Source organism: Eptesicus fuscus, chromosome 14, assembly GCF_027574615.1.
Source record: "Eptesicus fuscus isolate TK198812 chromosome 14, DD_ASM_mEF_20220401, whole genome shotgun sequence".
In the NCBI taxonomy this organism is placed as follows: Eukaryota; Metazoa; Chordata; class Mammalia; order Chiroptera; family Vespertilionidae; genus Eptesicus; species Eptesicus fuscus.
In genome coordinates this window covers 80,060,123-80,086,794 of record NC_072486.1, presented here as the reverse complement: position 1 = coordinate 80,086,794, position 26,672 = coordinate 80,060,123, and the positions used below count along the sequence as shown (strand labels likewise).

At 46.3% G+C, this 26,672-nt stretch overlaps 1 protein-coding gene across 8 annotated transcripts in view; it reads right to left on the bottom strand.

Annotated features, from left to right (window-relative positions):
• The window catches only part of ACTR3B (actin related protein 3B), a 63,353-nt gene extending 37,359 nt beyond the window's left edge, over positions 1–25,994 (bottom strand). For 7 of the 8 annotated variants that reach the window (XM_054726459.1, XM_054726465.1, XM_054726466.1 and 4 more), the window contains exons 1-2: positions 25,883–25,987; positions 9,214–9,269 (exon numbers count right to left, since the gene is read on the bottom strand). In XM_054726459.1, the coding sequence (XP_054582434.1) occupies positions 9,214–9,269; positions 25,883–25,926 (100 nt within the window). In that variant the 5' untranslated portion in view covers positions 25,927–25,987. Of the gene's footprint in view, positions 1–9,213; positions 9,270–25,882 lie in introns of all 8 variants that reach the window. The other variant, XM_054726467.1, reaches the window with a different exon arrangement.
• Between the last annotated feature and the right edge of the window lie 678 nt (positions 25,995–26,672).

Here is a 26,672-nt window from a genome sequence, read left to right as displayed (position 1 = left end):
GGTGTGGGGGGTGCGGGAAGAGACTGGACAAAAATGGTACACCTATGGATGAGGACAGTGCAGGGGAGGTAAGGGCAGAGGATGGAGTGGGAACGGGTGGTGGGAAGCTATGAGGGGGAAAAAGAGGAACAATTGTAATAATCTGAACAATAAAGATTTATTAAATTTAATAAAATAGCATAATAGCAAGTCAAATTAGGCATTTCCCTCTAAAGAGAGCAATGTAAAAAAAGGCTTGATGTGTGACATCGAGAAGCATGACTTTGCATAAGCCAGTGGTGATGCTTACAAGGCCCTATGGCCTCTGCTGTGACAGCCTCACCATGATAAAGTCTTCCCACCAAGGCTGAGGTGAAGGGTAGGACTTAGAAGAGCATCTAGAGAAAATGGGCAGTTCAGAAGAGAAGGGGTAAGAAATAATTGGGGTTGTTTTATGATATCTGCTAAAGTTGAAAAACAGGAGGGAGAAAGAATTTGTTCTCTGTAAGGAGACCGTCTTTATTCTAACAATAAATAAGTAATTTCTTCAAAAGAAAAAAGAAATAATTTACAGGGATTCAACAGTAGAATAGAGAATTCCAAAAATCAAATCAATGATTTGGAATATGAGGAAGCAAAAAACACCCAATCAGAAGAGCAAAAATAAAAAAGAATCCAAAAATATGAAGAAAGTGTAAAGAGCCTCTGGGACAACTTCAAGCAGACCAACATTTGCATTATGGGGTGCCTGAGGGAGAAGAGGGAGAGCTAGATATTGAAAACCTATTTAAAGAAATAATGACAGACAACTTCCCATACCTGGTGAAAGAAATAGACCTAAAGTCCAGGAAGCACAGAGGACCCCAAACAAGAGGAACCCAAAGAGGCCCACACCAAGACACAACATAATTAAAATGCCAAGGGTTAAGGACAAAGAGATAATTTTAAAAGCAACAAGAGAAAAACAGTTAGTTACCTACAAAGGAGCATCCATACGACAATCAGCTGATTTCTCAACAGAAATTTTGCAGGCCAGAAGGGAGTGGCAGGAAATATTCAAAGTGATGAACAGCAAGGACCTACAACCAAAATTACTCTACCCAGCAAAGCTATCATTCAGAATTGAAGGTCAGATAAAGAGCTTCACAGACAAGAAAAAGCTAAAGGAGTTCATCATCACCAAACCTGTATTACATGAAATGTTAAAGGGTAGTCTTTAAGAAGAGGAAGAGAAGGAGGATGGGGAGGGCGAGGGGGTGGAGAATGGGAGGAAGAGGAGGAAGAAGAAGAGGAGGAGGAGGAGGAAGAGAAGGAGGAGGAGGAGGAAGAAGAGGAGGAGGAGGGAGAAGAGGAGGAGGAAGAAAAAAATATGTATAATAAAATGGCAATAAATACATATCTATCAACAACTGAACCTAAAAATCAAAATAAACGAACAAGGAATCTAATGAACAAAATCAACTGATGAATAAATAGAACCAGAGGCATGGAAACATGGAACAGACTGATGAATCTCAGAGGGAAGGGGGCAGAAGAGATTAACTAAAGATCTTATATTCATACTAGAGGCCCGGTACACAAAATTCATGCACAGGGGTGGGAGGGGTGTCCCTCAGCCCAGCCTGCACCCTCTCCAATCTGGGACACCCCTTGGGGGATGTCCGACTGCCGGTTTAGGCCGGATCCCGCACCAGAAGTCATCCCTCTCACAATCTGGGACTGCTGGCTCCTAACCGCTTGCATGACTGCCTGCCTGATTGCCCCTAACTGCTTCTGCCTGCCAGCCTGATCGTCCCCTAATGGCTCCCCTGCTGGCCTGATTGATGCCTAACCACTCCCCTGCCAGCCTGGTTGCCCCCAACTGCCCTCACCTGCCGGCCATCCTGTGGCAGCCATCTTGTGGTGGCCATCTTGTGATGATGTGAGGGCGGCCATCTTGTGGCAGCCATCTGTGATGGCCATCTTGTGATGACGTGAGGGCATCATGCGAGGGCACAAAGACCACCTAGGCTTTTATTAGTACAGATATGCATTACCTATGGACACAGGCAATAGGGTGGTAAAGACCTGGGGGTGGCAGGAACCAGGTGAAGGGGGGCAAAAGGGGGATAAAGGGGAGACATCTGTAATACTCTCAACAATAAAGATTTTTTTAAAATAAAAAAAAATTTTTAAAACATAAATAATTAAGAAAGAGTAGTAGAATCCCTACGTATATGCAAGTAAATATTTCATGTTAGGGATTTAGGGAGGCTAGAGGGTTTCCCAAAAAAGACACTACCAAAGAGCATGTAAAGCACTACAGGACCAGTTCTATGTTCTGGCATTGTTTTCGGTAGGGCAGAGGGAACTTAGCTGCTCTGCTTTTAGTGCTGACAAAAGCTACACTACTCCATTTCTCAGTTCCATCTGAAAAAAAATCCCACAAGACAGTGAAATGCTCCTAAAGTATGTATCAATAGGTTCCAAATTTTTAAAATACAAGATAGAAGGAGACAAAATTAAAAACATAATACAAGAGAGGAGAATTAACTGGAAAAAAAAAACACAAAAGCCTGTATTCTCTTTTTTGGTTTTGTTAATCCTCACCCAATGATATTTTTCCATTACTTTTTTTTTTTTTTTCAGAGAGAGCAAAAGAGGGGGGAGAGACAGAGAGAGAAACATCTATATGAGAGAGACACACATCGATTGGTTGCCTCCCGTAAGCTCAGGCCTCAAGCTCGAGCCTTGGCATACGTCCTTGACCTGAATCAAATCCAAATCCAGGCCCTTCAGTCCAGAGGCCGATGCTCTACCCACTGAGCCAAATTGGCCAGGGCAGCCAGTATGCTATTTCACATTTTAATAAAACTCTGCATCAGATAAACTCAAAATATTTTTTGTCTTGTTACAGAAGAAAAAGAATTGACTTCCCATTAAAAGAAAAACTAGGAGGATACTGGCTAATATCTATCACAAAAAGTACAGTAATCAAACTGCACTATATGAAAATGTTAAAGGCTTTTGATATACTATTTTAATAAGAGCTTCGCCTTGCCCCGTAGGTTGGCTCTGTGTTTGAGTGTCAACCAATGAACCAGGAGGTCACAGTTCGATTCCCGGTCAGGGCACATGCCTGGGTTGCAGATTCGGTCCCTAGTAGGGGCCATGCAGGAGGCAGCGGATGAATGATCCTCTGTCATCATTGATGTTTCTCACTCTCCCTTCCTCTCTCTAAAATCAATTTAAAAAATTTTAAAGAGCTTAGCCTTGATATTTGGGAATACACTTAGTAGTAAATAATTATATCAAACTTCCCTCCAGAACTTAACATCTAATGAAATGTGGAAATCTTCGCAAAGATTCAATTTTCCACTCAGATTCTTAATCCCTGGTTACACTCTGAGGTAGAAGTCCTAGCCAGTGCAACAAGACCAAGGAAAAAAATAAAGTACTGGGGCTGGAAGAGACAAAATATCTATTATTTGCAGTTAATACAATATTCTGCATAGAAAACTAATAGAAACTGTGGGATATTAGAACAAACCAGACAGGTCAGAAAGGTTACTGGATTCAAAAACAACTTAAAAATCTCAGCAGCATTCCTCCTATGTGCTGGCAATAACTAACTAGAAAATTTAATTCTAACAAAATTCACAAAAACAGAAAGATACCTTACTAGTATTCAAAAATGCAAACTTATAAAATGAGACATCATCACTTTACATTCATTAGACTGGCAAAAATTTAAGTCCAACGGTATCAACTGTTGTCAAGGATGTGTAAAAACATACACTCGTCCACTGCTAATGGGAGTTTAGGTCAGTACAGCCCTCAGAAGAGCGATCTGACAGTACCTGACATGGTGGAATAGGGCACACCTGGATGGTGAAACCACCCATGTCTCATTGATTTCTCTTGGGAAACTAGCACACGTGAATAAAGAGGTATTTACTGCATCATTTTGTACAACAGAGAAAACTGGGAAATGCCTAAGTGAAAAAACAAACTGTTGCAGATGCACGTGTTAGAATGCCAGCCTAGGTCTGTGTACACCAACAATGATATACACCTTAGAATCAAAACTTTGAGGGGTTTTCAAAAGAGCAATACAGAAAGTTACTCGCAGTATGCTACCATTTGGAAATGTTTAGACTCACAAAACAATGCTATATTGTTCATGGATCCTGTGCCTGTCACCTAAGGACCACATATGAACTGGATACAGGAAACAGCCACCAGCGGAGGGACAGCAGGGACGGGGAAGGACAGGTGAACAAGAGGAGGCTGGCCCTCACAGACGCATGCTTGTATCTAGGTGTTCACAGGTGAAATCCCATTAACATTTATTTGTTCTGGGTGCTGGTTACATGGGTGGAGGGTTTTTTTGGTCAAAATAAAGACTTTAAAGACCTCTAATCTTTTAAAAAGAAAACCATCTCTGGCTCAGCCTCTGTCTCGAGTCCAGGCTTCCCACAGAGCACCTCACCTTTCCCCGGTGCCTACTGGACCTTTACACCCCAACTCTCCAGACACCAAATGTCTGAGCCGCACTTTCTTTCTCCCGCCCCGCCCTGCCTTCTATGCTTGTGATCGCCACACACACCCCTCCATTTGTCAGTGATTCCCAATATTCTCCGACAACTTAAGTTCTGCACAGAGGCTCGGCAAGTCAGACCTCGCAGAGCCAATTTGAAAATTCCTGGTACACAAATTAAAATTCCTTCAGAAGGCGGTTCGAAATCCTTCATCACCTGAGCCCTCCCTGGTTTCACATCTGCCATAGTCCGCTCGGAGTTGTGATTTCCGAAACTATCGGAGTGCTGCCATCCCCCATACACCAGTGCCTCGCCTGTGTGCACCCCTGATCAGAAAGCCTGGTCCCAGCACTTTCCACACACCTGCACACCCACTCCACCCTTCTCTCTGCGTGCGCTTCAGCACATGGTCTTGGCCTTGGCCTGTGAGCGGAGCCTCTGGAAGCAGAAGAACGGTTCAGCTCCAGCACTAACACAGCAGTGGGCCACGAGCCCACGTAAGCAAGGCCTCTACCTGCCCCAGCACCTTCACTGTCCCAACACCCACCTGCCTCCCATGCTGCTCTCTGGCAACAGTTCAGCCAACAGGACAGCTCTTCTTTCACTCCCATCCTTGACGTTTTAGTCTCTCTCCAGCTTCTGCCACTGCAAACGTCCTGCGGCACCAATCTGAGAGTCCCCACCTCCTGACAGTGAACAATATCCCGCTAACAACCATATTCAGTTCCCCTCCCCTCCAATGATGACAGGTTACATGGCGCCCACAACAAAACACTGCACTTGGTTTAAAGGCCAAAGCTTTAGCACTGGCTGGTTTGGCTCAGTGGATAGAGCGTCAGCCTGCAGACTAAGGGGTCCCAGGTTCCATTCCCAACAAGGGCATGTGCCCAGGTTGCGGGCTCATCCCCAGTAGAGGGCGTGCAGGAGGCAGCCAATCAATGATTCTCTCTCATCATTGATGTTTTTATCTTTCTCCCTCTCCCTTCCTCTCTGAAATCAATTTTTTTAAAAAATACATGTTATAAAAAAATAAAATAAAGTCCAAAGCTTTAAAGCACAGGTGTGAGGTCAGCCTTTCAGAGCTGCTGTTCTTACCAAGGTTTAAATCTAATCTGCTCTGAAAAGCCAAAAAGGCTAATTTATCAATCTGGCATGACATGGTCAAGTTCTGAGGCATTCACAGTAACAAAATTCACAAAAGATTGATGTATCCTGCACAATGCCAATTGCTATGACTGAACTGGTCCCCTCAAATGCTATATGCTGAAGCCCTGACCCCCAATGTGACAGCATTCGAAGATGAAGCCTATAAGGAGGTAACACAGTCACATGAGATCATGAGGTTGGGGCCCTGATCCAATAGGACCAGTGTCCTTATAAGAAGAGGAAGAGCCCAGCCGGTGTGGCTAAGTGACTGATCTTTGACCTATGAAACAGGAGGTCAGGGTTCGATTCCCGCTCAGGGCACATGCCTGGGTTGCAGGCTCAGTCCCCAGTAGGAGGCATGCAGAAGGCAGCTGAATGATAATTCTCTCTCATCATTGATGTTTCTACCTCTCTCTCCCTCTCTCTTCCTCTCTGAAATCAATACAAATATTTTTTAAAAGAAGATGAGAGCCCTGGCCAGTGTGGCTCAGTTGGTTGGTGTGTCAACCCCACACTGAAAAGTCACAGATACAATTCCCAGTCAGGGTTCATACCCAGGTGCTGCTTCAATCCCCAGTCAGGGCAATCAATGTTCACTCTCACATCGATTTTTCTCTCTCTCTCCCCCTAGCCCTCTTTCTCTAACTACAATAAAAGCATGTCCTAAGTGCTGGCGAGGATGTGGTGAAAAGGGAACCCTAGTGCACTGCTGGTGGGAATGCAGACTGGTGCAGCCATTATGGAAAACAGTATGGAGTTTCCTCAAAAAATTAAATATTGAACTGCCACTTGATCCAGTGATCCCACTTCTAGGAATACATCCTAAGAAACCTGAAATGCCAATCAGAAAGAATATATTCACCCCTATGTTCATAGCAGCACAATTTACAATAGCTAAGATCTGGAAACAGCCCAAGTGCCCATCAGTAGACGAGCGGATGAGAAAGCTATGGTATCATGGAATACTCTGCAGGGGTAAAAAGAAGGCTCTCTTACCCTTTGAGACAGCATGGAGGGACCCGGAGAGTATTACGCTGAATGAATAAGCCAGTCAGAGAAAGACAAGTATCACCTGATCTCACTCACATGTGGAATCTAATGAACAAAATGCATTGATGAATGGAGTGGATCCAGAGGCATGGAAGCATGGAACAGAGTGAGGAATCTCGGAGGGAAGGTGGGGGAGGGTGGGTGGGTGGGAGGTGATCAACCAAAGAACTTGTATGCACATATGAATAGCCCATGGACACAGACAACAGGGTGCAGAAGGCCTGGGTGGGAGGCGGGGGTGGAAGGGCAGACTGGAGGGGAGAAAAGGGGACACATGTCATATTTTCAACAATAAAGATTTAAATAAATAAAAAAATGATTAAAAATAAAAAATAAAAGCATGTCCTCGGATGAGGATTAACAAAAAAAGAGGAAGAGACATCAGAGCTCTGTCGGCCATGGAGAGAGAAAAGGTCAGGCAAGAACACAACGAGAAGACACCTCACCAGAAACCATCCCTGATGGCACCTGACCTTGGACTTGGAGACCCCACTCTGTGATACAAACTATACATCAAATTATGGATTTAAAATGAGGGCACAGCAGACCAATCACGCCTATTGTCCAGGGCATGCCGTCATGGAATGGGGTGGAGAAAATGCTCTCAAGGGCTCTGGAGTATGCTTTCTAGTGATGTGAATACCCATGTCCACCAGAACGTCCTTGGTCTTCCCTTGAGTAAACACTCAGCCCGCTCCTTCTCCCGCCTCCCCAGCTGTCCCTGCCCCACACGGCTCCGGAGAGCCTGTCATCCCCATGTCACCGGCCCCCGAGCAGCTCGGATTCTAAGGCCACACTTAACATGCCAGAGCCACACTTAGGAGGTGGAGTTTCACTTAACTGATGCACCTCACTCTTGTTTTTTTTAACCTATTTTTATTGATTTCAGAGAGTGCTGGGGAGCATAAGACATTTTGGGGGCTAGCAATCTGAATTAGTCCCAGTAACCTGCTTTCTACTGCACTCTCTTGCTAGCCGATAATTAACTCCATTTGTGAAAGAATGTAGGAGGCTAACAGGGACTCTGTACCTAAGTTAATCAATGTCCCTAATGCACATTCCTGTTAGCCTATAGTCTAGTCACTGCCCCTTCCTTAATTTCTGGTCCTGCAAGAGCTATTTACCTAAATACTTCCAACCTACAAGGGGCCCCAAACCAAGGATGTAACAGCTTAGCTAGAGGGAGGTCACCGGCGCCCTCCAGGATGGACATTAGATACAGTCAGTTAACCATCTAACTGATTCTCAAGGGGGAGAGGGGCTGTGAGAGTCCACCACGGAAGAAACAAAGAAACTCAGGAATACAGAGAGAGGAAATCTCACTGTCCAGGTTGTTCAGGATCTGGATCTCAGGGCCCCTGAACCAGCAGCGCTGCTTTGAATACAGGCTTTCCTGAACCTCAGAGTGTCCAACTGTCTCTTCCGTGCCAATTCCATAAATTCAATATTCCATAACAAGAGGAAGGGTGAGGGAGAGAGGTAGGAACATCAAAGATGAGAGAGAACCACGGATCGGCCGCCTCCTGCACACCTTTCACTGGGGATGGAGCCCGCAGCCCGGGCATGTGCCCTAACTGGGAATCGAACCATGACCTACTGGTTCATAGGTTGGTGCTCAACCACTGAGCCACACCAGCTGGGCTACACGTCACTCTTTGGTAAACTATCTCCAGAATTTAAATCGTTTCGGAGACTAATTCTACCCTCTCAACAACCAACCTAACCCTGGAGCTCCCATGGGAAACAGAGGGGGTGGGAGGCACTGCTACCAAACTGAGAGAGCATGCTCTTTGTAGTCTACCATTCTCTACTGACCAAAATGTAAACAAAAGAAGAACACTTCTGAACACAGTGAAACAGTCATCAGGCCTCTCATTTCAAAAAAAAAGTCTTTCAATAGAGTGAACAGTGGCTAAGTTAATAAAACTGCGCTGACTTAAAAATTACAAATTAGTCTTAAAGAGACACATACACGTCTAAATAATTCAGACATTTAGAATTGCACGGCGCCTACCAACCAACCTAGCTGAAACTTCAATGACAGTGACAAAGGGCTGTCAGAAAGTTGGGGGTGTCCTGGCTGGTTTGGCTCAGTGGATGGAGCATCGGCCTGCAGACTGAAGGGTCCCGGGTTCGATTCCGGTCAAGGGCATGTGCCTTCGTTGTGGGCACATCCCCAGTGGGGGGTGTGCAGGAGGCAGCTGATCGATGTTTCTCTCTCATCGATGTTTCTAACTCTCTATCCCTCTCCCTTCCTCTCTGTAAAAAATCAATGAAATATATATTATTTAAAAAAAAAAAAGAAAGTTGGGGGTGGGGGAAGGACGGGGGGTGTTAGGTCACAGCTGCAGCCAATAGCAATATTCAGGAACTAGGTGTCAAAATAAATAACCCTCCCCGGAACCAGGACAAACTTCTACATGAAGATGGCGGGTATACCTTGAAAAGCAGAATTAGAATGCTTAGAACAATTCTGAGAAACAATCCGTTATAAACGCGAGGGAGGAGCTTTACTTACATGAAGGAACAATGAACTGGGGCTCAGTGTTGCCTGCGTAGCCAAGCTTGGTATACCTAAAAGCACAAAGTCATCGACACGGTTAGAGAACGACACTCTCCTCTACATCCCTTTTACTATAAGCTCTCCAAGTCCTAGAATCGTGCCTCAAAATATTCCCTTGAAATTAAAAAAAAATGATAATGACTGAGAATCAAACACTAATTTTGGATAAGCAAGCAGTTACAAAAATGTAAAATAGTATGCTCGTTTCTGTTGGAAAGATTCTGTACAAATAAATTACATTTGTGTGTCCCTAATACCTTTAATCTGCTTTTGTCCTTTCAGTCTTTACAAAAAACCCTGTAAAGAAAGTAAATATCACTATTTTGCAGACGAGAAAACTGAGGCCCTAATGAGTTCATTAAGCTGCCCGAAGCCCAACAGCCAGTGAGCAGGAAATACCCAAACCTCAACGTGCAGCCTCCGCTTCCAGGGCTGCCCTGGACAAAGCATACTTCCTCCCCAGCTGCATGAACTTCCGGGGCTGGAGAGGGATTGCATGATGCTCTTCAAATGCCACGCATGTCAGAAGCTGCTCCTGCCACTCCTGAGGATATGTGACAGGGCATCTTCTTATCATGCCGTTTCAGAATGAGCCCATTTTCTGCAAAGGTACGTGTGACAGATTCCAAAAGTCTCATCTGAGATGAGTGCCAAAACACTACTACCTGTTCCAAAAGCACTGGCTAATCTCCTCCATTATTTTGTTAAAGGTGGGGTACAGGGGACACCACTCAGAGCCATCTGCTGGAAATGAAAAGCTGAACGGACACACTGGCTCTCCCGTCCTGATAGGCCGCTGTAATGAGTCAGGTCTGAACAGTGACCCCATTCCCGTACTGATCAGGCTGCTGTATGAACAGTGAGGTCTGGGCAGTGACCCCCATTCTGTAGTGATGCATATAATGAGTAAAACACTTACTGGCAGTGCTGAAAGTGACTTTATTAATTCATTCTATTTTACAAATTCTTTCAAGATACTTAATACTAATTTTTGATGTAGTAATACATTCCAAATTCTAATACCATATTTTCCGGCATATAAGATGACTTTTTAACCCAGGAAAATCTTCTCAAAAGTCGGGGGTCGTCTTATACGCCGGGTGTCGTCTTATAGGGCGGGTGCTGAAACTTGCAAGCCAGACTGCGGTCGCAGCATACGGTGGGGGGAGCTCAAAAACGGCCGCACTCCATTCGTTTCAATGGAGCTGGACGGAGACCACAAGTGTCTCCGGTCGGCTCCTTTTTGTGCCGCATACGGTCTCCGTCAGGCTCCACTGAAATGAATGGAGTGCGGCCGGGTGCTCGCTGCATACGGCGGGGATGTGGCCGCGGCCGTTTTTTGAGCTCCCCCCCATCGTATGCGGTGACCGTATGAAAGCAGCAGGGCGGCGCTGTACAAGTACGGTAGAAGAAAATCCACTCACCAGGATTTGTGGAAAGAAGTGCCTTAATGCGGTCCCGATGACAAGGTGAGGGGGCGCCTCACCGGGAAGGTGTAGTGAAGGGCAGAGCAAGCTGCAGGCGTCCGGGTTGCCCGGGGTATGGAAAAAAGAGATAGAGCTGTGCCCAGAAAAACACACCTCTTTCACCCGTCTGGCCCGCCCTTGTATCCTATTACCGTACCTTCTTCTCTGCCTCTCAGATCTCGCTCCGGAGGACTGCAGTGAAGCGGCATTGCTAACTCGCCAGGGACTTGCCCGGCACTTGCTCTCTCTCTATTGTTTGTTATCTTCCTCCTGTCATCATCAGTTCCAGTTTGGTTGAGAGCTTAGAAAACAAACAGCATGGCAGCTCCGATGGGTTTATTGTCTTATCCTTCCTTTCAGCTTTAGAGTGAATTAGGAAAAGTTTAATCCATTTGCACTGTTTTATGTTTACATGTTTGATGACAAACAGCCTTATGTTTATAAGTGACAGTTTTCCTGCTGAGTACCTGCATGTCATAAGCATTTGAATTAAATTTACCATATTGAAATCAAATATGACGTTTTAATTTTTATTTGGTGTGCGTTGGAAGAGGGGTAGTCTTATATGGCGAGTATATCCCAAACTCTATATTTTAACTGGAAAAGTTGGGGGTCATCTTATACGCCCAGTCGTCTTATACGCCGGAAAATACGGTAAATTAATTTAATGATTTTTAAATATCTTTTTAACATATGCTATGTGGACAAAAGGGGCCACATGCTAACCTGACAAGCTCAGGGAAGGCCTGCAGGCAGTCTTGCAAACTCAGAGACCTTAACAAAGGATGGTCTGAAATTAAAGTTTAAAAGTTGTTATGGTGGGTAGTTACGTCCTAGGCCAGTATCTTCACTAGCAAGGTCAACCTTTACCTTAACTGAGCCTATTGTCTTTTTGCATCTATAACAATAATAGAGGCCCGATGCACAAAAATTCGTGCAAGAGTAGGCCTTCCTTCCCCCGGCTGCCGGCACGGCACTGGCTTCCCTCCGGCACCCGGGACCAGGGCTTCTCTCCTCCAGCCGCAGGCAGGCACCAGGGACCCAGGATGCTTCCTTCCAGCTGCCCACAGGCACCTGGGACCTGGGCTGGCTTCCCTCTGGCCCCGGCTTCATCAGAAGGACGTCCGGAATGAACCCACCAGTTCCTCAACCCACAGGGTGGGTTCAAAGCCAACCCAGAGCCAAGGGCTTTCCAGAAGGAAGTCAACACATACTGAACTGAAACAATTCTAGACCACCCCCAATTCAGCCATCTCGCCGGAGTTTACTGCAGACAAGAAATATAAATAAACTACATTACTGACGCAGGGCTAAAGAAGCCTACAGGATCTAACAAGCTGGCCAGCAAACACTGAAGTCAGCACTTCCACGTCTGTTTTAAACAACCCCTTGCACTAAAGTAAGCCCACATCCCCATGCGGTTATGACTCTGACTTGCATCATGACCAAAACAGGGCCTTCTTCTTGGCTGTGTCTCCACCCTGCACAGTGCCTGGCCTGTGGCAGATACTCCAAAATGCCTGCTGATGAGTGCCTGCCAGACAGAAGGAAAGGTAATCACGTCCAACTGCTGAGGGAGGGACGGTGTTGCAAAGGGCAATGCTGATAAGCAATGTGATGGGTCCAGAAAAGACCAAAGACAGCGTCTAACACAATCTCTCAAGGATGAGAAAACACTTGTCTTTTTGCAATGGGGTTTTTTAACTGAAACAAATATAGTAAAATGATAACATTTGTTAACATTAGGTGCTAGCCGCGCCCCTGGGTCCGGGTGAGGCCACGCGCCACTGGACCCGGATGAAGCTGGGTCCCTGGGCCCGGGTGAGGCCATGTGCCCCTGGGTCCAGGTGAGGCCTTGCGCCCCTGGGTACAGGTGAAGCCGGATCCTGGGTCCGGGTGAGGCCGTGTGCCCCTGGATCCATCCGGGTGAGGCTGGGTCCCGGGCCCGGGTGAGGCCACGCGCCCCTTGGGTCTGGGTGAGGCCACGTGCCCCTGAGTCCGGGTGAAGTTGTGCCCCTGGGTCCGGCCGAGACCAAACCAGAGGGAGTCGGACCTCCGTTACCACCATTTGTCCACCATCCAGAGCTGAGGGGTCAGTGCTGACATGTACACATAAGGAACTGGTGGACATTGAAACTGGGTCTCAAAAGAACTGTTGGTCCAGAAAGAAACTCACTACAGACTGATTCATTTGCCTGTCAGCATAACTATTATTGCTCGTCTCACATTCAGTTCTTACAAGTATATATCTAGTGACACATGATCTCGCTCATCTAGGGGAAATGATGAACAACATAGACTGAGGAACAAGAACAGAATCAGAAACAAGGAGGCATCGATCGGACTATCGGGCCTCAGAGGGAGGATAGGGGAGGGTGGGGGGAGGGGAGAGAGATCAACCAAAGGACTTGTGTGCATGCATATGAGCCTATCCAATGGTTAAGTTCAACAGGGGGTTGGGGCATCCGTGGGGAGGGGTGTGGGATGGGAATGGGGGGATGAAGACAAATATGTGACACCTTAATCAATAAAGAAATTAAAAAAAAAAAATTAGGTGCTAGCTCTGACCGGTTTGGCTCAGTGGGTAGAGCGTCGGGCCTGCGGACTGAAAGGTCCCAGGTTCGATTCCGGTCAAGGGCATGTACCTTGGTTGTGGGTACATCCCCAGTAGTAGGGGTGCAGGAGGCAGGTGATCGATGTTTCTCTCTCATCAATATTTCTAACTCTCTATTCCTCTCCCTTGCTCTCTGTAAAAAATCAATAAAATATATTAAATAAATAAATAAATAAATAAAATTAGGTGCTAAATATCATCCATGTATATGATAATACTTTTTGTATTTCTGAAAGGCAGCAGAGTGTATTGTATTAGTTAAGATCATGCACTCTGGCACCAGACTGCCTAGGTTCAAATTCCAGCTGTGATTTGCCAAAAATGTAACTTCAGGCAAGTTACTTTACCTATCTATATCTCAGTTACTTTGTCTGTAAAATAAGTATAATACAATCTATCTGCTGGAATTAGTGAGTTAATATATAAAAATACATAGAGGGAGAGAAAGAGCACTCGAACAGTGCTATCTATATGTTGTTGTCATTTTTACTATTATTTTTCTGTACGTTTGAAATATTCCATTTAAATTTGGGGGGAGAGGAGTCATTTTAAGTTTGTTCTGTGTCCCGAGTCACACACCACTCTGCAAACCACTCTACACAGACACGCCAATGTGTGTAGAGGTAGAAATTCAATGGACAAGTGATGAACCAAGTGGTGTGACACCAATGTCCTTCCACAACTGGGTCTCATCTCCATCCGAAAGAGCTGTGCCCTGAAACCATCAGCAAAGGGTCAAACTGCAGCAGTGGGCCAGAGCACTTTTAGGCCCACAACTCTCACGTTCACCTAACTCCTGCCGATGCCACTCAGCAGCACTTTGCTAGAAGGTACAATACAACCTTCAAAGGAGGCTTTCTATCACAGACACACGGGTACCTTGGCAGCAAAAACATTAAGCATACAATGGTGTTCCTGGCTGAGGCAAATTAACATAAAAACGTTAATATTCTTACCTATTAACAACGTCCTATGAGGTCTTCCCTCACCATCCTGGTGAAACTGAGACCATTAAATGCTGGAGGCTAATTCCAGCATGTCATAAATGCAAGAAGTTTCATCAAAAGGTTGATGGAAACTTGAGCCTTCAGCAAGGGTTGAAGATACATATTATTGCCTACTGGAATGGCTGAAGGCATTTCACCAAATTTACATAATTGATTGCTTGCTGCCAGACAGCTGAGGGCATTTTAATCTACATGTTATTGCCTCCTGCTGGCCAAACACCTGAACATCCGAAGGTAGTTTCCCCAAAACTGACAATGCCTACTGTATACTAAACCTTACCTTTGATATATATAATCTACTTTGCTATAGGGCAAAATGTGGGAATAAAAAGAACCCTGGGTCCGGAGGTAGGGAGAATTTAGCTACTACAGCTAAACTTCCTCTGGCTCCCCCATGGATTACAAATTCATATTTCTTCTCTAGCCTCTTTATTAATTTACACGCAGCGCCTTCTCCAGATTCCTGTACCCTTCTAGATGCTGGATATCACCCCAGCATTAATTAAAAACACTGGCAGACCAAACTCTTCAGATGACTCTATGGTAATTCAATATCTTTACATTTTCCTGTGCTATTCCTTATATGGCATCAAATACACTTGACATTTTGTTACTGTGAATAATCACAGCATAATGAACATTTAATAAGATTTCTTAAAGAGACATTCAAGTTTAAAATTTCAATAAAATCTTCATCAGCACAGGCTCATCTCAAACTTCGATGAGAAACTATTAACTAGAACACTGCAAACATAACCTGACAAGTGTGCATTCTAATAACGCTCCTAGGAGGGCAGCCCAATGTGAGCCTGGCACGCCCAGCAGGGATGACCTGACAACAAAGCGGCTCAGCTATATACAGAACAGGATGCAAAATAATAAGAAAAACACAACTCAAACGCGGAGTGTGTTCAAGACACCATTTATGGAAACAAAATACCATTTATTGCAACCATTAGTAGTAAAAATATTAAAATTAAAAAAACAGACTCAAATCATAGTGAAAAACTAGAGTCATCCCTATTAAAGTCAGAATTAAGCCAAGGAGACCCACTATCATTGCTATCATTTAACACTGTTTTGGGGGAAGTAGATAATACAAATCAGAAACTAAATAAAAGAAATAATATTGGGAAGGAGACAAAACTTATTTGTAAATCATAATTATAGACCTGGAATATATAAGGAAATTAAATTTAAAAACTAAAAACAATAGGAACTCAGTAAGATGACAGGGTACTTAATGAAGGGACAAAAGTCCGCAGCTTTCCTACCTAAGCCAACAGATAAGAATACACACTGGCGCCCTAACCGGTTTGGCTCAGTGGATAGAGCATCGGCCTGAGGACTCAAGGGTCCCAGGTTCGATTCCGGTCAAGGGCATGTACCTTGGTTGCAGGCAGCTGATCGATGTTTCTAACTCTCTAACCCTCTCCCTTCCTCTCTGTAGAAAATCAATAAAATATATTTTTTTTAAAAAAGAATACACACTGGCGTACACCATACACAAAAATAAACTCAAAATGGATAAAGTACTTAAACATAAGACGGGAAACCATAAAAATACTAGAGGAATCTACAGGCAGCAAAATCTCAGACATATGCTGAAGCAATTTCTTCACTGATACTCCTTCTAGGGCAATGGAAACTAAAGAGAAAATAAACAAATGGGACTATATCAAAACGAAAAGCTTTTGCACAGCAAAAGAAACCATCAACACAACAACAAGAAAGCCCACTGCATGGGAGGACATATTTGCCAATGTTATCACTGATAAAGGTTTAATCTCCAACATCTACAGGGAACTCATACAACTTAACAAAAGGAAGATAAACAACCCAATCAAAAAATGGGCAATGGACCTAATAGATACTTTTCGAAAGAAGACAGAAGGCCAAGAGACATATGAAAACCTGCTCAAAGTCACTAATCAGTGAGTCCATGTGTCCCAGGATCTGGGTGAGGCCTCGTGCACCTAGGCCCGGGTGAGCCCAAGTGGCCCTGGGTCTGGGAGAGGCCAAGCGTCCCTGGATCCGGGTGAGACCATGTGTCCCTGGATCCGGGTGAGGCCTCGTGCACCTAGGCCCGGGTGAGCCCAAGTGGCCCTGGGTCTGGGAGAGGCCAAGCATCCCTGGGTCCGGGTGAGACCATGTGTCCCAGGATCCGGGTGAGGCCTCGTGCACCTAGGCCCGGGTGAGCCCAAGTGGCCCTGGGTCTGGGAGAGGCCAAGCGTCCCTGGGTCCGGGTGAGACCATGTGTCCCTGGATCTGGGTGAGGCCTCGTGCACCTAGGCCCGGGTGAGCCCAAGTGGCCCTGGGTCTGGGAGAGGCCAAGCATCCCTGGGTCCGGGTGAGACCATGTGTCCCTGGATCCGGGTGAGGCCTCGTGCACCTAGGCCCGGGTGAGGCCACGTGCCCCTGGGTCTGGGAGAGGCCAAGCGTCCCTGGGTCCGGGTGAGACCATGCATCCCTGGATCCGGATGAGGCCTCGTGCACCTAGGCCCGGGTGAGCCCAAGTGGCCCTGGGTCTGGGAGAGGCCAAGCGTCCCTGGGTCCGGGAGAGACCATGTGTCCCTGGAACCAGGTGAGGCCTTGTGCAACTAAGCCCGGGTGAGGCCACGTGCCCCTGGGTCTGGGAGAGGCCAAGCGTCCCTGGGTACGGGTGAAGCCAGATCCTGGGTCCGGGTGAGGCCGTGCGCCCCTGGATTCATCCGGGTGAGGCTGGGTCCCAGGCCCGGGTGAGACCACGCGCCCCTTGGGTATGGGTGAGGCCACGTGCCCCTTAGTCCGGGTGACGCCGTGCCCCTGGGTTCGGCCGAGACCAAACCAGAGGGAGTCGGACCTCCATTGCCACCATTTGTCCACCATCCAGAGCTGGGGGGTCAGTGCTGACATGTACACATAAGGAACTACTGGACATTGAAATTGGGTCTCAAAGGAACTGTTGGTCCAGGGGGAAGCTCGCTACAGATTGATTCATTTGCCTGTCAGCATAACTATTATTGCTCGTCTCACATTCAGTTCTTATTAGTATATATCTAGTGACATATGATCTCGCTCATCTAGGGGAAATGATGAACAACATAGACTGAGGAACAAGAACAGAACCAGAAGCAAGGAGGCATCGATCGGACTATCGGGCCTCAGAGGGAGGATAGGGGAGGGTAGGGGGAGGGTGGGGGGAGGGGGAGAGTTCAACCAAAGGACCTGTATGCATGCATATAAGCCTATCCAACGGTTAAGTTCAACAGGGGATTGGGGCATGCGTGGGGAGAGGGGTGGGATGGGAATGGGGGGATGAGGACAAATATGTGACACCTTAATCAATAAAGAAATTAAAAAAAAAAAAAGAAAAAAAAGAAAAAGAAAAAGAAAAAAAAAAAAAAGTCACTAATCAGCCGAGAGATGCAAATCAAAATGACTATTCGGTGCCATCTCAGACCTGTCAGAATGGCTATCATCAACAAATCAACAAATGACAAGTGCTGGCGAGGATGAGGAGAAAAAGGAACCCTCGTGCACTGCTGGTGGGAATGCAGACTGGTGCAGCCACTGTGGAGAACAGTATGGAGTTTCCTCAAAAAACTGAAAATGGAACTCCCATTTGACCCAGTGATCCCACTTCTAGGAATATATCCCAAGAAACTAGAAACACCAATCAGAAAGGATATATCTACCCCTATGTTCATAGCAGCACAATTTACAATAGCTAAGATTTGGAAACAGCCTAGGTGCCCGTCAGCAGATGACTGGATCAGAAAACTGTGGTACATCTACCCAATGGAATACTATGCTGCCATAAAAAAGAAGGAGTTCTTACCATTTGCAACAGCATGGATGGAACTGGAGAGCATTATGCTAAGTGAAATAAGCCAGTCAGAGAAAGATAAATATCACATGATCTCACTCATTTATGGAATATAATGAACAATATAAACTGATGAATAAAAACAGATCCAGAGATAGAGAAATATCGATCAGACCATCAAACCTCAGAGGGAAGGTAGGGGAGGGTGGGGGTAAGAGAGAGAGATCAATCAAAGGACTTGTATGCATGCATATAAGACTAACCAATGGACACAGACAACAGGGGAGTGAGGGCATGAGTGGGGGGGTGGAAGGGGTAATGGGGGGATAAGGACACATATGTAACACCTTAATCAATAAAGAAATTTAAAAAAAAAGAATACACACTGGGTCAAAATCCCATTCACAATGGAAACACAGAATAACACTGTCCTTACGAATAAACTGTATAGTGTGTGTGAAGAACTCACCATATACATGCAGGCAAGTAAGTGGAGACATATCTTAAATAGGAAGAGTCAATAGTTATCTTTTTTTTTTAACTGTTTTTTTCATATATTTTTATTATTGATTTTAGAGAGGAAGGGAGAGGGAGAAAGAGATAGAAAGAAACATCTATATATATAAAAGACTCACGCATGCGCAATACATATAAAGCTCTCACTGGCATCAATCGCACACGTGTGTTTCGATCTGTTATTGTTGATTGTGAATTTGGTTGACACTTCTATTATAAAGGGCGAATAGCAATATTAAAATATTTCTTCTAATTAATTTCCTTTCAATGTGCACAAATCCGTGCACTGGGACTCTAGTCAATGATAAGAGAGAATCACTGATTGAGGATTGAGCACACAACCTGGGCATGTGCCCTGACCAGGAATCAAACCCTGACCTCCTGGTTCATAGGCTGACACTCAACCACTGAGCCACACCAGCCAAGCAAGAGTCAATAGTTTTAAAAGAAACATCAAATATCACTAAATACACCTATCACTAAGTTTAATGCAAACCATTCTGAAGAAGACAGTAGTCATTTATACCTGGGCATAGGAAAGGTTGAAGAGTCATTATAAAGGGAAACTTCACTCTACCTGTCAAAATTTTAAATGCATATACCCTATAGTCCAAATAGTTTATATGCATACTAGAGGCCTGGTGCACGAGTTTTGTGCACTAGAGGGGGTCCCTCAGCCCAGCCTGCACCCTCTCGCAATCCGGGAGCCCTCGGGGGATGGGGAATTTCGCTTTCCGGCTTGGGAGCAGGCCTAAGCCGTCAGTCGGACATCCTTAGCGCTGCCGCGGAGGCGAGAGAGGCTCCTGCCACCGCCACTGCACTCGCCAGCCTTGAGCTGGCTTCTGGCTGAGCGACGCTGAGCACAGTGACCACCAGGGAGCAGCTCCTGCGTTAAGCATCTGCCCCCTGGTGGTCAATGCGCATCATAGTGACTGGTCATTCCACCGTTCGGTCAATTTGCATATTACCCTTTTATTATATAGGATGTCCTAGGTCCAAATAGCATGTTTCTAGGAATTTACCTCACAGAAGCACTTTTACATGTGTACACAGATATGCACAAGAATGGTCACTACAGTATTACAATAGCAAAAGAACAACAAAAAAACTGGAAGCACTCAAATGCCATCAAATAGAGGACATCCTATATAATAAAAGCCTAATATGCAAATTGCCCCCTCGACCAAGAGTTCAAACAGAAGTTCGACTGCTCACTATGACGTGCTGACCACCAGGAGGCGGCGTGGAACATGGCAGGCATAGGTGATGAGGCACTGGCAGTGCGCAGCAGTGGAAGCACTGCCGGCCCCAATGGGCTTCCGGGTGAGCCGGACCGCAGCCGCCAGGACCACAGGGGCTGGTCGGGCTCCCCGTGGGTTCACGCAGGAGCTGGTCTGCAAGGCCGGCTGGGAGAGAGCGTGCTGCCTGCCTGGCTTCCATGCAGTGCCGCTGGGCGGCCCAGAGGCCCACACTGCACCCCGGTCCATGGCTTGGCTAGCCGCGCTCACCACATCTCTGCATGGGGACTCAGGCACCGTGACTCAGATGGAGGAGGGCACGTGGAGGTCTGGGGGCCTAGGTGCTGCCCAGGGCCCAGAGGTCAGCTGGGACCTGCCCTTCCATGCCAGATGCTCACGCTTCGATCGCTGGCCAGGCCTAGGGACCACGCTCGTGCACGAACTTCATGCAATGGGCCTCTAGTATTAAATAAATACAATCATTCACTAAAATGTTAAATAATCATCAAAAATTAAGCAGATTTATGTTACTGCCATATACAGATGTATAATATGGTTTGAAAGTAATTGCAAAACAGTATACATATTGCTGGTGTCCCCACCAGCACACTGCTGAGTGGGATTTGATAATGTCAGGCAAAATTACATTATGCATTTACTCTTTGACCCAGAAATCCCACTTCTGAAAGCATCACCCAGAGATACTCCAGCAAAAAATACAAGATATATGCATTGCACAGGCAATCACGGCAGTCTTTTGATAAAAGCAAAATGCTCAATATATATATATATATATATATGGACATGTCTATAAAGAACTAGAAACAGGTTGACTGGGTCTCTGTTGGCCAAATCTGAAACAATTTAAGCATCAAAAAATAATGGCATCAACAGATGATAATCCATTGAATATAGTAAGAATTACAGAATGGATTATAACCCTATGAATAAAATAATAAGTCATGCGGATGATAAATTAATAAAGGAGGTGCCCAGACAGTGTGGCTCAGTGGTTGAGCATCGACGTAGGAACCAAGAGGTCACCGGTTTGATTCCCGGTCAGGCCACATGCTCGGATTGCGGGCTGGATCCCCAGTAGGGGTGCATGCCGGAGGCAGCTGATCAATGATCCTGTTTCATTGATATTTCTATCTTTCCCTCTCCCTTCCTCTCTCTAATAATCAATAAAATCATATTTTTAAAAATAAAATATGGGGGCTATGAAGTGCTTCCTTATAGTAAAATGTTAACTAATAAATGTAGGTAATACCAGAGGTTTTTTGTGTTTTTGTAATCACAATTTTGCAACCATCACTGTAATAATCACTTAGGGCAAGAATCACCAATGGATATTAAAACTAGTGGGTGAAAGTTTAAGGAAGAACCAAGGTATCTCTCCACAAATGACATTAATAACAAAGGGGAAAACAGTAACCAGACAGTGAAGAAATCCAGTGGACATCACCGTACCCAAATAATCCAAGTGAACCTATCAAGAACAAGGCAAATCACTATGTTTAAGCCTTCTGATTAGACCAATGAGTTCTGGGAATCTAATGGACAGCATAGTGATTATAGTTAATGGCACTGTCTTATATGAAAGTTGCTAAGAAAGTAAATCTTAAATGCTCTCATCACAGAAAACAAATGGTAATTATGTGTCATGATGGAGGTGTTAGCTAACACTATGGTGATAACCACTTTGCAAATATATTTACAATATCAAATCAACATATTGTACACCTTAAACTTACACAACGTTTTGTGTCAATCACATCTCAATAAAACGGAGGGGAGAAAAAGCCTCTGATGGGCTACACTAAGAACTGGGCACCAAAAATGTCAATGTCTTGAAAGACAGAAAAAGGCTAAGCAACTGGTCCAGTTAAACCAGACTAAAAAGACAAGAGACTAAAACGTCAAGATGATAACCGAATAGAATGTATGATGCCAGACGAAGGAGAGGTGAGAATCCATAAAACATACATGGAGCCATGCACGTGAACCCAGACTGCCTATTAGATAACAATTAGATAAAGTTAAATTTTCTGATTTTGACCATTAGTCTATGATAATATAATTTCCTTGTTCTCAGAAAGTATACCTTGAAGCATTTTGGTATAAAACCACGGGGTTATCTGTACCTTACACTCAATAGTTCAGAAAAATAATAATATAGAAATACAGAGAATGAAAAGCAACATTTAATAGTTGGTACAACTGGATGAAGAATACGCAGGGTTTTTTACATACTTTTTGCAGCTTTTCATTAGGTTAGAAATATTTTCAAAATAGGCTTTAAAAATACAAAAATTTTCATTAAAAAAGTCTGGTTATGAGAACTGAGACTATTATTGTGGATATGCTCTGAAAACTTTGTCTCCTCATAATTCCTTTAAATCAGGGGTTGGGAATGTCGGGCCAAAAAAATAGAAAGTGCTCAAACATAGAATCATTTGGTCTGGCCCTGCCAAGGCATTAGGGGTGAGTTAATTAAATGTTTGGCCAAATATAGCAGGCCAATTTTTAAGCTGATCATTTGTGTATGCCTGTGAAGGACGTGATAAATATCCACATGGCCCTGGGCAGAAATAAGGTCTTCACCCCTGCTAAACGAAGCTGTATCTTTAGATGGAGCAGACCCCAAGGTCCGTACTATTCCTGGCCCCAGTACACCTGTGCTCAGCAGGTATGTCTCAGGGTTTACTAGAAGATTCTAAGCTACCTGTGTGAAATTTATTTGCTATAAAAACACTATGTAGTACACTGCCCACTAAATCATTGGTGTCTACCATGTATGGTTCAATGTGAATTCTTCTTTTAGAATTTAGCACTAGAAAAAGCTTTCACTGAGAAGCAGCTATTTCTCTTCCTTCCTGATGACAGGAATTACATAATGACGATGACTCTTACCATTATGTCAGACAGGAAGAGTAAGGCTCGACTACAGCAACCACAGGCCTACACCTTAGGGTGACTCCTGAGGCCCATTCTTTTCTTAATTTTTAAAATATATTTTTACTGATTTCAGAGAGGAAAGGAGAGACAGATAGAAACATCAATGATGAGAATTATCGGCTGCCTCCTGCACACCCCCTACTGGGGAATCAAACCTGAAACCTGGGCATATGCCCTGACCGGGAATCCTGGTTCTTAGGCCGACCACTGAAACATAGTGGCTGGGCACCAAGCCCATTCTTTTCCTTGGTCCTGGTTTATTTTTTCCTTTGCATTTATCTCGTTTTATCCTATTTTGAGGTAAAAAGCAATCCAAAAACCATTTTAGCTCTCTGGAAAATATAAGAACTACTAATATGGTTTAAGTAAATGTAGGCTCTTCCGGCTGCTCCTTCTGGCCATACCCTGGCCACTGGGCATTTGTGAGTGACCACACTCACTTCCATGACTGACTACATGAGACCCACTGGAAGATTCCCTGCCACTGTTTCTAAGTCTCGACACCAAAGCCTATGGCAGCCTGAAGGCAATGACATGACGTTGGGCCATTTATATATATAAAAAGCCAGTGTCCATGACGACCAAATGACTGGTCACCACGAGGTGCATTGAGCACCTCTCGGTCCCTCCCTGCCAGCCAGCCAGCGAGGCGGGGTGGGACTGGGGACTGGTGAGCGGGCTGAACGGCTGACCTCTTGGTCCCTGCCCACGGCCCGCGGGCTCTGATGGATCAGTGATGGTGAACAGGGGAATCGGGGTGGGTGGTGGGAGGACCAGGCTGGCTGTCAGGCCGTTGGGATCACCAGCTCATCCCCGGCTGCTCGGGGGCTCAGGCCTGCGGGAAAGCGGGTGCCAGCGACTTCACCTCCATGTGCGTGTGCCAGGCCGGCCGCTGATGGAATGCGCTGCCCGCTCGGGGCCGCTCACGTGGGTGGCAGCGCCGCCGCCGCTGTCGCTGCTGCTGCTGCTGCTGCTGAGGCTTGAGGCGCTGACAGAAGCTGTGGGGCGCGCCTGTGACCTACCCGCCCCTGCGTGAGTGGCCCCGAGCAGGTAGTGTGTTCCATCAGCGGCCGGCCTGGCACGCGCACATGGAGGTGAAGTCGCCGGCACCCGCTTTCCCGCAGGCCCGAGCCCCCGAGCAGCCGGGGATGAGCTGGTGATCCCAACGGCCTGACAGCCCAGCAGCGGAGGCAGCGTTCGGCCTGCGGACTGGCGAACGGGCAGATGGCCCCGATCGCAGGAGGCTAGGCCCCAGGGACCCTCCCCGCACGATTTCGTGCGCTGGGCCTCTAGTAAAATAATACTATCCTGAAGTTATAGCTCCAAGGGGCCAAGTTCCACTGATCACTTACCTCAGAAGGTTGACACTGAACACACATTGTAGGTATTTCGAGTAAGAATGATGAGTACAGTCCCCAGTTTACTAATAGTAAAGGTGACAAGCCCTGTGAGCATTATTTGTATTGCCAAGAAATGCTCTGGATTTCAACAGTTTGATAAGATCAAAAGTACAAAAGCAAAAATCACACATGCAAATGTGGGAATGAAAACTATTTTTACCTCCTGCCTTCCCTCTTGACACCACCAGACCTCAGGTGGGCATGAGGGGAACACTGGGTGGTGGGAGGAGGGAATGCTGGTGAGAGGAGCAGATGCCTCAGGGAGTGACAGTTGAGGGGGTATTAATACCAATATTGACTTTGGCCTGTGTTTTGGGCAGCAAAATGACCTCTAAAATAAAGGGCCATAATACTTCTGGTACAATGTGAATTTCAAAAAGAATTAGTACAGCCCTAGCTGGTTTTGCTCAGTGGATAGAGCATTGGACTGCGGATTGCAAGATCACAGGTTCGATTCTGGTCAAGGACACATGCCTGGGTTGCAGCTCGATCCCCAGAAAAGGGTGTGCAGCAGGCAGCCAATCAATGATTCTCTCTCATCATTGATGTTTTTATGTCTCTCTCCCTCTCCATTCCTCTCTGAAATCAATAAAAGGATACATATTTTTTTTTTTTTAGAAAAAGAATTAGTACAGGCAAAAAGGCAGTTTTTTTCCAGACAGCTGGTGCCGTTAGCAGCAGAAGGGGGGGAAAAAAAGATCAGTAGATGGATAGCAGCAAATTAAAGACACCCCCACAAGGTTGTCATGGAAACTAAAGTTGTACAGAAAAGTGCATTTTTCTACAGAAAAGAAATCAAGGCTAAGGTGAACATGCCATGGGCTATTTCATGACCAAAAAAAATTATTAAAATCCTGTCTTGAAACACTTTAAGAGACTACATTTCCTTCCAGGTCATTTTAATAAGTACTTCATCTATAAAGCAAGCAGGCAACCTTGAATTTCTAAACTACCAGCTGGCCTTATTCACCAGCACCTTCTCACATCAGCGAAGCCTGGGCCTCTGAGGGAGCTCAGGAAATTTCCGAGAAGACTCTTTTGCATATCTTAACATCAAAAGAAGCAATCCCACCCAAAAAGTAAAGGAGGAAAAGAAAAGACCTATACCACAGACCGGCTTTCCCAAATCTAGACTTTCTAGTTTTCAAAATGGAGCCTTTTTCTTTTCATTTTTTAAGCGAAAAGGCAAGCCTACGCTAACTACAGCAAGAGCTCATTAGCCTGAGGGAGCCACTCGATGGGGGGGGGGGGGGGGGGCAAAGTAAGGCGCCCCGTGGACGGATGGGAGTAACACCCGCCAGGGTGAGTGGCAAAGGTTCAGCAACGGCTCGGACCGGGGCCCAGCAGGGTCAGGTTAGGACGTTAGGGGGTCAGGGCACCGTTAGGTGGGTGGGAGCCAGGAGACACCCGCCGGGCAGGAGGGCGAGCTGGGCCGGCTTCAGCCCCGCAGCCCTCCGGGTCCAGGTGAGCGGGCTCCGCGCGTGGCGCTTCCCGGCCTGGGGAGCGGGGCGAGCCGCCGCCGCCGCCTGCAGGGGGTGGGCGGGACGCGGGACCCGGGACCCGGACCCGGGCGCCGGTGAGAGCGGGCGGGCGCGGGGCGGCGCCGGCGGCTCTTACCCGGTGCCGCAGTCCACCACGCAGGGAGGCAGGGAGCCCGCCATGCCCGGCAGCGCGCCGCTCGGCCCACGCGGGAGGCCCCGGAGGACCCGCCAGCCTCCTCGGCCGCACTCGCCCCTCCGCTCCCGGGAGCCTCCGCTGCGCCGCCTCGGGAACCCAGAGGCTCGGGGCCGCCCGCGTGACGCCGCTCCGCCAGCCAATCACGGCGCGGGCACGCCCCCTCCACGCCACGCCCGCCCGCCATCTCCAGTGCTGGCGGCGAGGCCTCCTGGACCACACCTGCAACTTCCGGCTGTCGAGATTGGGGGCTGTTTTTATTTATTTATTTTTAATATATTTTATTGATTTTCCACAGAGAAGAAGGGAGAGAGTCAGAAACATCGATCAGCTGCCTCCTGCACAACCCCTACTGGGGATGTACCCGCATCCAAGGTACATGCCCTTGACCGGAATCGAACCTGGGACCCTTCAGTCCGCAGGCCGACGCTCTATCCACTGAGCAAAACCGGTTTCGGAGATTGGGGCCTTTTTTTAGCTAATTTAACAGGGAATGTGACCTGGTTTCCATGGCCTGGCTCCTGCTCAACCTGTAAGTCTCCGCTCCAATGTCACCTTCTCAAAGAACTTGTCCCCTCCCCACACCTTACTCTCTACCTCAACAATCTATTGCTTTCATTCACAACACTTGGAACAGTTTTTATATACATTTATTTGTAGTCTGTTCCCCCCACTCAGATAGGGATCCTGTTTTACCCTTTATTGCATGTGTTAGCCCAGAACTTGCTACACC